Source organism: Girardinichthys multiradiatus, chromosome 3, assembly GCF_021462225.1.
Source record: "Girardinichthys multiradiatus isolate DD_20200921_A chromosome 3, DD_fGirMul_XY1, whole genome shotgun sequence".
Taxonomy (NCBI): domain Eukaryota; kingdom Metazoa; phylum Chordata; class Actinopteri; order Cyprinodontiformes; family Goodeidae; genus Girardinichthys; species Girardinichthys multiradiatus.
This window is the reverse complement of record NC_061796.1, coordinates 34,139,737-34,154,644: the sequence shown is the minus strand read 5'-3', so window position 1 is coordinate 34,154,644 and position 14,908 is coordinate 34,139,737. Positions and strand designations below refer to the sequence as shown.

At 41.4% G+C, this 14,908-nt stretch overlaps 1 protein-coding gene across 1 annotated transcript; it reads right to left on the bottom strand.

The window, feature by feature from the left end:
• Nucleotides 1–1,600: 1,600 nt before the first annotated feature.
• LOC124864014 (NLR family CARD domain-containing protein 3-like) lies at nt 1,601–13,608 on the bottom strand. Its single transcript, XM_047358617.1, has 7 exons — nt 13,092–13,608; nt 10,961–11,044; nt 7,112–7,162; nt 4,057–5,866; nt 3,713–3,799; nt 2,440–2,607; nt 1,601–2,334 (listed from the first exon to the last, which is right to left on the bottom strand). The coding sequence occupies exons 1-7, from the start codon at nt 13,417–13,419 to the stop codon at nt 2,037–2,039; spliced, it is 2,826 nt and encodes a 941-aa protein (XP_047214573.1). The 5' UTR covers nt 13,420–13,608; the 3' UTR covers nt 1,601–2,036.
• Nucleotides 13,609–14,908: the final 1,300 nt, after the last annotated feature.

Here is a 14,908-nt window from a genome sequence, read left to right as displayed (position 1 = left end):
TTTTGGATTACACTCATGTTTGCACCTGCAGTGACTTTGCTTCGTTTTGCTATGTTTTGGAAAGCCTCAGAATAAAGATTGTGCTTTCCTTTAAATATGCTGCTACCCAGCTCTTGTCTGCACTTTGGTCCGACCCAAACTCAGAACGTGACAGAAATTGTACATCAACAAAGCTCCTCCTGCTGTGTCGACATTTTACCCACAACTTTCTTTATAAGTTTTGCCTGTCTTTGTGTCTGATTTGATTCAAATTATATACTCATCCATTTGGTCAGGTCTTTTCCCCCAGGCCCTAAAAACACCAATTATCAAACCACTGTTAAAAAAGAATAATCTAGAAAAGCTGCTTACAGGCCCATCTCAAATTTAAAGTAAGTTATTGAAAAAGCGTGTTTGGTTGTATTTCAACAGTTAAATTCTTTTTTAACACTGACCAGCCACTTTGACAACTTCCAGTCAAGTTTCTGTGCTCACCAGAGTACCAAGACTGCCCTTGTCAAGGTGTTCAATGACATCTACATAAATGCAGACTGTGGAAGAACCACAGTGCTGGTATTATTGGACCTTAGGATTAGCATTCAATACTGTTAATCATGGTATATTATTGGATCAACTGAAGAACTGCTTTGCTCTTTCTGATACATTTGGCTGGTTTGAGGCTTACTTGAAGGACAGGAACTTTACACCAAGGTTTCATCCAAGGCCCCCACCTATTCAATATCTACATGCTCCCCCTAGCTCAGATCATAACAAACATCAAGATAAATTACCATAACTGCACAGATGACACACATCTATGCATTACAATGTCACCAGGTGACAATGAACATATTCAGTCATTAGGTAGATGCATAGAAGAAATAAATGAATGGATGTGCTAAAATTTTCTTCAGTTGAATAAAAACAAAATTGACTAATTGTTTATAGACCAAAGGAGGAGCAATCAGGAGTCAGCACATATTTTCAGTTACTACAGCTCGTAGCCACAGATCAGGCCTGAGATCTAGGTGTAGTGATGGACTCAGACCTGAACCTTCAGAGGCACATAAACACAATCGCTAAGTCGACCTTGTATCATCTAAAGAATATTTCCAGGATTAAAGGACTAATGTCAGAAGAATTTTAAAACCCATTTTAAAACCCATTAAGAACTCAACCTTATTTACCTTTAGACATTTATTACTGAAACAGTGTCTGCACAGTTCTGTCCTAAAGTCAGTCAGACAGCTGCAGCTGATCAAAAGCGCTGCTGCCTGCTTCCTCACTAAAACTATGAAAATAGAGCACAACACCCCAGTTCTGAAGTATCTAAACTGGCTCCCTGTACCTCAGAGAAGAGACTTCTGTCAGTTTTTTTCAAATCACTGGATAGCTTAGCACCAAAGTACATTAAAGATTTGTTGTTATTGTATCAATCTTCCAGACCACTCAGGTCTTCTGGTTCTACTCTGCATCCCTAGAATCAGAACCAAATATGGAGAAGCAGCATTTAGTTCTTATGCTCCACTAATCTGGAACAACCTTCCAAAAAAAAACTGCAAAAACCCCAGTTGTTAACAGCTGCTTTTGATTGTTTTTTTAACTATTAACTGAAACATCGTGAATTAATCCCTTTTATTTATATCTTTTTTGTGTTTCTGCAATGTACTTTATTTTTTTTCCACTTCTTATGTTTTAATTAAAACACTTTGATTTGTTTAGTTGCTGAAATCTGCTATACAAATACATTTGCTTGCCTTTATAGTTAGATGTAGAAAAAAGCAGGATGTGCCTACATCTGTAAGTGCATCGATGAGCTAAAAGCTTTTTCTTTTCTTTTTTTTTTCATTCATTACTGAAAACAATGTTAATGTAATTTCTTTCTATTTTTGATATCTACAATGATAAAAGTTGATGACCTTTGTCAAAAAGTAGTAAAATGTGTCATTGAAGAAGAAAATTGTCAAATTATTGTCACATTTCCAATAACACCTAAACTTGCCCATTATTGATTTTGCTTCTTCTGGTCATTTCCCTCCAATCAGATGTCACTAATGTTACTTGAGCAACTCCTCGATCTTTATGTGGAGCTCCATGGCTTTATCTGCATTTTGTCCTTTCTCCACATTTTCCCCAACCTCCTGCAGGCCCTTTAACACTGACTGCAGGGCATCCACGTTCTTCACTGAGTCCATCTGGTCCCTGTCGACACGGATCTCCTCCACCCAGTCCAAGTAGGCCTGGAGCAACCCCAGGTCATCCACAAAGTTTGAAATAATCCTAAGATCTGGTCTCAGTTTCTCCAGTTCCCTCACCCTTTCTCTGCCTACCTTTCCAATATCATTTCCAACAATTCTGAAGAGGAGGGAAAAAACACGGGTGAAATAATTAATCGCCACTAGAAGGCAGTTACAACATTTCAAATACCACAAAGAAACTGGTTAAATGTGGCTATCTTACGTCAGTATCCTCAGGGATGTGTTTTTGCCAAGGCAGTTAACAATGTTTTGCGTCCCCTTCTCTGTGATACCAGTGATGTCCAAATAGATCTCTTCAACAGTGGTGTTGTGCTCCAGAGCTGTCCACAGCTCATTAACCCCCTCTGGACCCAGGTTATTTCCGCACATACTGCAAAACCATTTTGAAAAAATATATTAGATATTTAGATAACATATATTAGACTATAAACACATAAAGTACATTGTTCTAAAAACATATTTTGCCCCTTTGCCCCCTTATTCTGTTATTGCCTATTTATGAGATGTAAAGGTTTCTTCTACCTACTTAGATTTTTCAAAGCAGAAAAATAACAAGAGGTCAAAGATCATTTCAACCCCTTAAAATAAAACATATCCAGTCAAAAACTATTTCCCCTGTACAGATTCTTCTGGTACTGCTTTTTAGTCACACTAAAATGTTTATCAGTAATATTCATGAAAAATGTAATATCAGACAAAGATAAGCTATATAAATGCAAAATTGCATTTACACAGTCTGATTATTTTTGCAGTGAGGTTCTATTAAGTTATTATTTGTAATAGTTCCCTTACTTGTATTAGAAAGATGTGATTTCAATTTGAGCTTTTTGTAAATTAAATAATTCCTCACAGAGGTTAATGACTAACAGCTAGTCAGATGTACACTTTTTTAGTCTGTTTAAACTAATTTTAGTAATTTAAATCAACTTAAAAGGAAAATTTTCATATCAGTGGGATACAACAGGGGATATTAACTATATACAATGTTAAATCAGACCTTTGTTGTGTTTGGTGATGTTTTGTCCATGTTTGTATGTGGAGTGACCTTGGTTGAGCCTACTGGCTATATCAATCCGCAAGATCAACTGTGACTCGTCAATGCACTGTGGCATTCCCAAGAACAAAGTAAATGTTTGGATTTTGGTGCAGCAGCATAAAATATTTTATTTTCTTGTGTTTTCCAGGTTTTGTAGTTCTTCCAAAAATATCCCAACGTGCTCACTACCAGCTGATCTGCCAAATAAGCAAATGAGGCAGACTCATTCAACATATGGATGTTACATCTTTCCAGTACAAGTAACTGAACTAATACTGTTAATAACTTTAAAGAACCTCTTTTCAAAAAGCCTGTCCTAACCCTTTATGGTCAGTGGTCATAATTTAATGATACTGAAGAAAATAAAACCCCTAAACTTGTTAATTATCTAAATATTGTTAATAATGTTAGTTGTATTTAAGATTGTGAGAAGACTTACAAGAGTTTCTTCACTTGGCATTCATTTGATTTCAGAACAGCCGATTCTAAAATAGCTGCTTCCCAATCCAGACTGTTGTATCTCAAACTGAAACACAGTAAAAAAAACATCATTTCATTTGCTGTTTTTTTGAAGTCAAACTTGTTATATCCCAGTATGAATTTGAAAGAACGATGGCAAGATCCTTGGAGAGGCTGCTATTCCATCAGAGCAAACACAAAGTTATCACATCCTACCCACATCCTACCTACAGAAAAGACAATCAGTTGTTCAGGAAATGTGAATCAAAATCTTTTTTTTCCATTCTAGTCTTTTTGACATTTGAATATAAATATAGGACTCACTAGAGAGTTTCGCAGCGATGAAGGATCGGTCTTAGTCGGTTGAGTCCTCTGTTTCCAATGTTGGAGTAGCCCAGGTTGAGTTCCTGAAGTGTGTGTGGAGAAAACTTCAGCACATAGTGCATTGCTGCACAGTCCACAATACTCAACTTCATTTTAAACAAGTTGAGTTTCTTAATCTTTGGTGCTGCAATGGTAGTGGTCTCCTTCATATGAAACTCCATCAGACAGTGCAAAAGATTCAATGCAGTTTCGTTTTCCATCTTCCTGTGTTTAAATTGGTCTTGAAACCACAAGCCCAGACTGGTGAGGACTCCATTTTCTTCCTCCATGGAGGTTTCAACAAGGCCATCTAACTGCTTTTCTAACCTTGCTCGGAGAAGTCCCATAAAGAACCGTGTGAACATCTGGAGACTTTCCAGCATGTCCATGTTGAGCTCTATGTTTTTTAGCAGTGTAGAAGAGGTGGTTGGTGGATCTAACCCAAAGCACCAGAGGTTCAAAGCTTGAGTTATGTCCTCCTGGCTGAAGAGGTTGATGGCACAGTAGAGGGCACCCAAATGTTCTTGAACAGTCAAGTGGAAGAAAGAAAACATCCTTACTGTCTCCTCTTTAAGAGGGTGAAGGATCTGACATAGAAAGGTGCCTTGAATTTTAGCCGGTGTTACTCCATAGCTCTCCAGATCTTCTCTGCTGAACATGATCTTCTTTTGCAGGAGGTTTTCGTAGGCTAATTTTCCCAGGTTTGTCAGCTGTTTCTTAGCTTGGGAGAGAACTTCAGATCTTGAAGTTGATTTTTCTGCACTCCCCCTCAGTGCATGGTGTTTGACTGCTGTAAACAGATAGCAGAAGTAAACTTCGCTCACTGTTCTGGGTGGGTTCAACTCCAGAGATTTAAAGTCACCAACATCCTGAGTTGCTGAGGAGAAGAACTCTGCCATAGCCATACAGATGATGTGGCAATAAAGGGGGATGAAGGACAACACAAAAATGTTGTCATTGTTTGAGATGTAGTCATAGACCTTTTCTGCGACTTGCCTGTCTTTGTAGAACTTGGTGGTATATTCTTTAACCTGGTTTTCCTCAAAGCCCAGCACCACACAGCATCTCTGAAAGAAACGCTTTGGAGCTTCTGTAGATGGCCTTGTTGTGAGAATGACAGATACCTCTGGGAGTAGATTTCCTTTAATCAAAGCAACTATCAACTCAGACACTGGCATCTTTGATTCTACACCAATGTTTTTGTCTCGACTGTTCCAGTTTAAGAAGAATTTAAACTCATCTAAACCATCTAGGATGAAGAGCAAAGATCTTGGTGCAGTGAACAGATCAGGAAGAGCATCTTTGAGGTACCGGAACCGTTCTCCAAGAAGCTCCAACAAACTGAGTGGGGCTTCGATTAGATTAAGCTCTCTGAAACATAGATTAAAAATGCAGGTGAATTCACGCATGCTCTTTCCAATCCCCCATTCATAGACGAGCCTTTGGACTGCTACGCTTTTTCCAATGCCAGCAATACCCTTCACTTTCACCCTTTTAGGTGGCTGTCCTGTTGTCTCTTGAGGACTCAAAAGTTGGCTTGGGCTGATGCGCTGGCACGACTGGTGGACATAGATACGGGCTCGTCTGCTTGCCAGGTCAAAATACTCATGTTGGCTGCTGTCAATGAAGTCATTGTCCTCTGTCACGAAGAGGTCAGTATAGCGAATCTCAATGTGAGAAGCTGTGTTTGAAGCTTCTCTGCTGCCCTCAGAGTAACACTTGAGCTCCTCCATGCGCTTCAGTAAGGTTGTTTTGTGGGCAGAAATTCGAACTGGAATAGAACATAATATATCAGTTTTCTGAAATGTTGTTGGTAAATTACTATTCTGGGATGTTTCTATTTAACAAGGCTTTTTCATCATTGAATTTCCAATCTTAGGCCAGTGCTGATTTTAGAGATGATAATTAACAGTTTATTGAAAAGATTGTCTATGACCTATGTTATTTTTCCCAATCAGAGATGTTCTTATATCTCCAAAAAGTTGTCTTCTACTAGTTTTAATCATCCTGAACTTAAACTCTAAAATTCTGTAGAAGACTGGAGTACAGGGAAATACTTTATCAACGTATGTTTCTTCATTCTTATATCACCAGTTTAAATGAATAATTTAATAACAGTTTGTGAACACTCTCAAGCTTATGCAACTGTGAGATAACATCTACTGGTGATATTACGAGAACTGACAATGGTAAAACTGAGTTTCACACAACCTTTTATAAATTTTTGCTATTCCAGTGCAAATTCAGATCATGCTCACACTAACCCTAATATTTTACAAAATTGTGACTTTCTTCCTCATTTACACTGCAAAAATGAAAAGCTCTATCTAAGTGAAGCCTTGTAAAATTCCCATTTGTGGTATATTTATGTGGACTTGATATCCAGATATTATAAAAAGATGACTCAGAGGTCAGTTTACCTAATGCCCACTCTAGAAACAAATTCTGTCCTGCTTTGTCCTGAATCTGTTTTCATTTAACCGAAGGTGTAAGCTGAAGATGGTAATGACTGAAACAAGAGGGTAAACAGTCTTAAAGAAAACAGGAGTTAAAATTTTTGTCTGGTTTTAGCTGAACACTGCTCTACTATGCTCAAGGTCTTAGTCTAAATCTTTGCTATACTTAATGTCGATGTCACTTGCTGGCAGAGCATAGATATTACAGTGTTTTTGATTGAAATCACATATAATGTGTAAAAGAATAAATGTTTAAAAAAAGTATTCACAGTAGAATAGCTGGGCCTGGGCCTCAAATTGTTATCAATGTTGAACAGTTTTTGATGCTCTATCATAAAATATAACCGCTAACAGTGATATTTGGCAATGTAAACCTTCTTCACACAACACTTTAAGCTTTTTTTGGCTGTTGGTCTTCTCAAACATGCCTCCATTGTCTTTTCTCTGGCTTTATCTGTGCTAAAGCTGGTGCTTACAGCAGTGGAAGAAATGGTGGGAAGCCATGGTTTAGCTCTGTATCTTGACGTACAAAACCATTTTGTGTTTTTTGTTTTACTTACCTTTGAGGTTGGCCATCATTTGACTCCTTGTTGGCTTCATATTTTTCTTACCTGAAGGCAAAAAGATATAAGATGAAATAAATAAATACTTGAAGTCTGAAAAGAAATGAATAGAAAATAATTATGTTTATACAACGAGCATTCTTTATCAGTATTTGTTACTCGTACTCGTACTCGTACTCATACTCGTACTCGTCGTCTTCCGCTTTATCCGGGACCGGGTCACGGGGGCAGCAGACTCAGCAGAGACGCCCAGACACCTCCTCCAGCTCCTCCGGGAGGAGCCCAAGGCGTTCCCTGGCCAGCAGAGAGACATAGTCCCTCCAGCGTGTCCTGGGTCGTCCCCTGGGCCTCCTCCCGGTGGGACGTGCCTGGAACACCTCCTGAGGAAGGCGTCCAGGAGGCATCCGGTATAGATGCCCGAGCCACCTCAACTGGCTCCTCTCGATGTGGAGGAGCAGCGGCTCTACTCCGAGCTCCTCACCCTATCTCTAAGGGAGTGCCCGGCCACCCTACGGAGGAAGCTCATTTCAGCCGCTTGTATCCGGGATCTCGTTCTTTCGGTCATGACCCAAAGTTCATGGCCATAGGTGAGGTTAGGAACGTAGACCGACCGGTAAATTGAGAGCTTCGCTTTTCGGCTCAGCTCTCTCTTCACCACAACAAACCGGCACAGCGCCGCCATTACTGTGGCAGCTGCACCGATCCGTCTGTCAATCTCCCGCTCCATTCTTCCCTCACTCGTGAACAAGACCCCGAGATACTTAAACTCCTCCACTTGAGGCAGGAACTCCCCTCCAACCTGAAGAGGACAAGCCACCCTTTTCCGGTCGAGAACCATGTCCTCGGACTTGGAGGAGCTGATCCTCATCCCAGCTGCTTCACACTCGGCTGCGAACTGCCCCAGCGCATGCTGTAGGTCTTGGCTAGAGGGGGCCAGCAGGACCATGTCATCTGCAAAAAGAAGAGACGAAATCCTCTGGTCCCCAAACCAGACCCCCTCCAGCCCTTGGCTGCGTCTAGAAATCCTGTCCATAAAAGTTATGAACAGAACCGGGGACAAAGGGCAGCCCTGCCGGACTCCTACATGCACCGGGAACAGGTCCGACTTAGTGCCGGCAATGCGAACCAGACTCCTGCTCCGCTTGTATAGAAATCGGATGGCCCCTAATAAAGGGTTCCCAACTCCATACTCCTGGAGCACCCCCCACAGGGCATCACAAGGGACACAGTCGGATGCTTTCTCCAGGTCCACAAAACACATGTAGACCGGTTGGGCAAACTCCCATGAACCCCCTGTAGTTGGAACACACCCTCCGGTCACCCTTCTTATGTAGGGGGACCACCACCCCAGTCTGTTAATCCAAAGGCACTGTCCCCATCCGCCACGCAATGTTGAAGAGGCGTGTCAACCATGACAGCCCCACAACATCCAAAGACTTGAAGTACTCAGGGCGGATCTCATCCAACCCCGAAGCCCTGCCACCGCGGAGCTTTTTAACCACCTTGGTGACTTCAGCCCGGGTGATGAAAGAGTCCAACCCCAAGTCCCCAGCCTCTGTTTCCACCAGGGAATGTGTGATGGCAGGATTGAGGAGATCCTCGAAGTACTCCTTCCACCGCCCGATAATGTCCCCAGTCGAGGTCAGCAGCTCCCCACCCCCACTGTAAACAGTGTTGGCAAAGCACTGCTTCCCCCTCCTGAGGCGCCGGACGGTTTGCCAGAATCGCTTTGGGGCCAACCGGTAGTCCTTCTCCACGGCCTCACCGAACTCATCCCAGGTCCGAGTTTTTGCCTCTGCCACCGCTCAGGCCGCAGCACGCTTGGCCCTACGGTACCCGTCAGCCGCCTCAGGAGTCCCACAAGCCAACCACAGCCGTTAGGACTCCTTCTTCAGCTCGACAGCATCCCTTACTGCCGGTGTCCACCACCGGGTTCTGGGATTGCCGCCGCGGCGGGCACCGCAGACCTTACGGCCACAGCTACGGGCGGCAGCATCGACAATAGATGCGGAGAACATGGTCCACTCGGACTCTATGTCTTCAACATCCCTTGGAATCTGGTCAAAGCTCTCCCGGAGGTGGGGACTTGAATACACCCTGGCCGAGGGCTCCGCCAGGCGTTCCCAGCAGACCCTCACTATGCGCTTGGGCCTGCTAAGTCTGTCCGGCTTTCTCCTCCTCCAGCGGATCCAACTCACCACCAGGTGGTGATCAGTGGACAGCTCAGCACCTCTCTTCACCCGAGTGTCCAAAACATGCGGCCGAATGTCTGATGATACGACAACAAAGTCGATCATTGACCTCCTGCCTAGGGTATCCTGGTGCCAAGTGCACTGATGGACACCCTTATGTTTGAACATGGTGTTCATTATGGACAATCCTTGACTAGCACAGAAGTCCAATAACAAAACACCGCTTGGATTCAGATTGGGGAGGCCATTCCTCCCAATCACGCCTCTCCAGGTGTCACTGTCGTTTCCCACGTGGGCGTTGAAGTCCCCCAGCAGAATAATGGAGTCCCCGGGAGGGGCACTATCCAGCACCCCCGACAGGGACGCCAAGAAGGCCGGGTACTCCGCACTACTACTCGGCCTGTAGGCTGAAACGACAGTCAGAGACCTGTCCCCAACCCAAAGGCGCAGGGATGCGACCCTCTCATCCAGTGGGGTAAACCCCAACACTAGATGGCTGAGCTGGGGGGCGACAAGTAAACCCACCGCAGCCCGCCGCCTCTCCCCGTGGGCCAGTCCAGAGTAGAAGAGAGTCCAGCCCCTCTCGAGGAGATGGGTTCCAGAGCCCACGCTGTGCGTGGAGGGGAGCCCGACTATTTCTAGTCGATATCGCTCGACCTCCCGCACAAGGTCAGGCTCCATCCCCCCCCAGCGAGGTGAGCCAGCCTAAGCATCCAGGGATCGGGCCGCCGAGGTCTCCACCTTTGTCCGCCGCCCAATCCTCTTTGCACCGGTCCCTCACGGTTTCGCCTGTAGGTGGTGGGCCCACTGGGGGATGGTCTCGCGTCTCTTGTTTGGGCTTGGCCCGGCCGGGTCCCGCGAGGAGCAACCCGGCCACTAGGCGCTCTCCGATGAGTCCCGACCCCGGGCCTGGCTCCAGGGTGGGACCCCGGCTCCGCCGTACCTGGCGAAGTCACGTGCCTCGATTTTGTAGTCGTCATGAGGGGTTCTTGAACCGCTTTTTGTCTGACCCGTCGCCTAGGACCTGTTTGCCTTGGGAGACCCTACCAGGGGCATTTAAGCCCCAGACAACATAGCCTCTAGGATCATTCGAGCACTCAAACCCCTCCACCACGTTAAGGTGGCGGTTCAAGGAGGCAGTATTTGTTAGAAAGACAAAATATTAAAAGCTAAGCATGGACCAGTTATTGTATTGTATTGTATCTACGTATACTAATGTTTTAAGAAGTTAGTTTCAAAACAACTAAAATCTTTATTTCAGTTTTATGGAGCATAGAGTAGAGCACTACCCTTTACCCATCTATTGCTGCCCACTAACAGTCTCAAAGTAGTATATTTCACAATTTTCTTGTTCAGAACAAAGACAAATTTGGCTAAATAAAGTCTTTCCCGTTCCAAAACTGTTTCCATTGAAAACTAATAATTTAGCATTATTATACGTATGTATATGACCGAATATGTGACATAACTTTAGCAGTCGTTGAATGAAATGTTGCTTTTCTGTTTAAAATATAAGGGTTTCATATTTTTGTATTAATTCTCTGATACTGTGGTGTTTTTAATCAAGGTTGTCACAAAATGAGAATCTCATACTCTGCTGTGCGTATAAAAAATATTTTGTTACTTTAGTTTTTGTTAAAAATCTTTTTCTTACCTTTAACCTCTTCTGCTACAGAGAATCCTTTGTTCTTCTTTTTGAATAATTTAGCCATGGGTCCTTTAGGCTTTTTGTGTTTATCTGTCACAGAATTGATGTAATTAGACATATTTGATACAAAGAATTAGTTGACTGTTGACATGTAGGCCTGGACAGTTCCACATGTTTATGCTTGGTTCACCTGAAAACCTAAAACATCTGTAGTTCCAAATCATTTTATTGGTACTGATGTATCTTGTAAAGTGAAAACTTTGAATTAATGGTGGCTCTTAATGAAAAGTTAAGATAGTGTTGCACTGTTGGAATATTTCACACTAATCCAAAGTCAAGGTTTATGTCTATATCCCGTTTAAAAACAAAAATTGACCAAAGTTTTGTACGAGGTATTATCAGAGGTAGAATACAATGAAAATAAGCAAAATAAAACAAGTCATAAAACAGATAATTACTACAGTAACAGCCAAAATATTCAGTTCAACTAGAACTAAAAGCCAAAGTATGGAAGAGAGTTTTCAAAAGTGCCTTAAAATGATTAACAGATTGTGTAGCTCGGATGTGCAAAGACACATTGTTCCATTTCATGCGCCACCACTGAAAAAGCTCAGTGACCTCTACTTTTGAGCTGTGATCTGGGAGGTTGTAACAACATTTGATTTGTAAACCTTAAAGCTGTTATGGTTTGCAAGATATAGGACCCCAGAATGCAGATGAGCAGGCAGCGTGATGGTAAGTGCGAATATTTAATTAACAAAAATTCACTCTCAAAAGAGGGAGGAACAAAACAACAAACGGGCAGGCAGAACAGGCAAAAACAGAAACCAGACTGGCGAGACAGGCTTGGCGTGAATAACAGAACAAGAGCATGATCTGAAAACAAGACATGAGCATGAGAAATGTTTCCGCGAAGAACTACTGAACAGGAGTGTATATATGGAAAGTAAACCAGGTGGATAAGAGACAGATTAGTTTGAAGCAGGTGAACCGGATAAAGTTAATTAACAGACAGAATAGAACATGGCTGGAGCAAGAACAAAGACTCTTGAATACAAACAAAAACTAAAGCATGACCAGAAAAACAATAAACAGAAGCATGATTCAAAAACGGTGAGAGAAATATAAGAAAAACCCAGAAACCAAAAACCAAACAACCCAAAATCATAACAAAAGCTCTAGATGAAGTAAAGGAGTGCAACAAATTCGATTGGGCCACACCATTAAGCATCCTAAAAATAAACAATATAATATTTAACTAGATCCTAAATGAATGGGAAGCAAGTGCAGAGAGGCCAGCACTTTTGTGATGTGATCACATTGTTCTTTTTTTTACTGAAGTCATGCAGCAGCATTTTGCAGTGCTTGCAGCCATTAAATAAACCATTTATCAAGATCAACATACAGTGTTACAGTAATTCAAGCGCAATGTACTAAAAGCCTAACTCACTTTTTCAAAGTCTGTTGATGGAATATAGGACTTTACTTTACTGAGGAGTCTTAGCTGGAAAAAGCGCTCCTTCACCACTTACCATTGTCAAATATAAATATTGTTACAATTACAAATGAATAGCAATACCACCGGGGATCTGATTGTCCTAATATAATATTTTCTGTTTTATTTTTGTTCAAAAAATTAAGGAAATGTATTTCCATCTGTATTTGTAAATTCCCAAGAGAATCTTGCATACATGACCTGAATGACCATTCGCTGGGATGAGCAGGTAGATTTGAAGGTCGTCAGCAAAACGGTGGAACTCAGCTTTCTGAAAACTGATCCCAAAGGATAAAAATAAAATAATATGGGACCTAAGAGTATTTTTCTAAATGGACTGAAAAAACTTCTATCGCTCAAGTATGATTTGAATCAATTCAAAGTTGAACCTTTAAGACCAAAACAGGACTCTAGACATGAAATAGGAATACTCTCATCTACAGTACTGAAGGCAGAAGACTGGTCTAAGAGCACAAGAACAACCGATTTTCCAGAGTCAACTGCTAAAAGCAAATCATTAAAAAAACCCTACCTGAAATGTGCACCAAAACTTGCAACCTTCATTCACTTTTACTTTAACTCTACATTAATCTGGTTTGAAAACACAACATGGTTATGAATAGCATTTTAAACCATCCTCACCTTCAACTATTACCATTTCAGATGGTGGTTGTCTGTTTGCATTAGATCTGCAGTGTCTATCAACCCAAATGTGCAGATCCTTGCAGTAATAATCCTGCACTTCCCTCAGAACCTGCAGGAACCTTAGACTGCTCTCCTCCGATGCACATGCTAACTCCAGAGCCTGAGCCACAGCATTGGAAGGGGACTTTTCCAGTAAAGACAGGTAGTAGCTGGGAGAAAGCACCTCATCATCACGGAGCCAACGTAAGAGGGGTGTGGGATGATCGCAAGTCCAGTTTAGCAGCTGGTCCCTTTGAGATCGGAGCAGCTGCTGAGCCGAGGTCATGTTTTAAGAAAATACTACCAAATGTTGAGATTCAGCTAAATCTAAAACGTTGACTTTAAATTTCTCACACAAAACTGCAGTAGTTAAATGTTTACAAATATTTGAAGTATGCAGAAACATTGAGTACATATTCGTTTAAAACTCTACTATAAAGTAAAAAAAATAGATGTTCCTGCTGTGCCTGTTATTCTCTCCTGAGTCTCGAGTCGCAGTCGCAGTAACAGCAGCTTGCCTTTGTCTTAAGGTGTAGTTGAAGGCGGCAACTCACCAATTCCAAGGTTCAAAGTTCAGGGTTTGTACCTGACTTTCTCCATTTGTTTTTGTTTGATTCTGTTGAAACGTGCTCCCATTCTCACCCTCTAAACACAATATACTGTCAGAGTGTTTCTGGAACAGTCTTGGAGGACACGTTTCCTGTTAAATAACAATATGTTTTTTTTTTTGTTTTTCCTTCTTTTACAAAGTGACCTACATGCATCAATATATATTTATTGCAAGCAGAACTTATGCATCTGACAGGTTAACCATTAATCCTTTTTAATATTGTGTTATACTGCAAAAGACTTGAGACTGGGGCTGAGATTCCCCTCCGGAAGGGACACCAATTTCAAACTTACAGCTACAATAGAATGTTTTTTATCAAAGCATATTTATGTGTTAAAATAGCCCAGTCAAAATCCAGAACTACACTACCGATCAAATGTTTTAGATGCACTGTCTCATTTAATAGTTTTCTTTATTTTCATGACTATTTATGTTGTAGATCCTCACTGAATGCATCAAAACTGTGAACGAACACATATGGAATTATGTCATAAACAAAAGTGTGAAATAACTCTACACCTCTCTTATATTTTAGATTCTTCAAATAGTCAGCCTTTGCTATAAAACTGCTTTGAGCTCTTGACATAGTCTTGTCAAACTTATAAAGTAGTCACCTGAAAGGGTTTTCCGAAGAGTCTTAAAAGAACATACCAAAGGTGCATTAAGAAAAGGCCAAAGGTTAATATATCAGTCATCAAAGTAATGGGTGGCTACTTTGAGGAATCTAAAACACTGAACATATTTTAAGCTCTTTTACAATTTTTTGTTTGCTACATAATTCCATATGTCTGAATTCACAGTTTTGATTGTTTCAGTTATAATCTACGTACAGTATAAATACTCATGAAAGTAAAGAAAACCATTAAATATGAAAGTTCGTTTAAACCTTTTAACCAGTAGTGTACATCCAAATGAGGTTCTGTGACAAGACATGAAAATTGCTGGTTTCAGATGCTCTGCATCCAATCTGACAGATCTTACTCTGTTTTGTATAAACGAATGCTCAGAAATTGGCTTTTATACGGTTTTGGAACACATGATTTAAATAGATATGTACTCCACACTTTTTAGATTTGTTCATAAAAAAATTGTAAACAATTTTTTTCCTCTTCATAATTCTGTAGTACTTTGTGTTGATCAGTTACAGAAAATTCCAATAAAATTT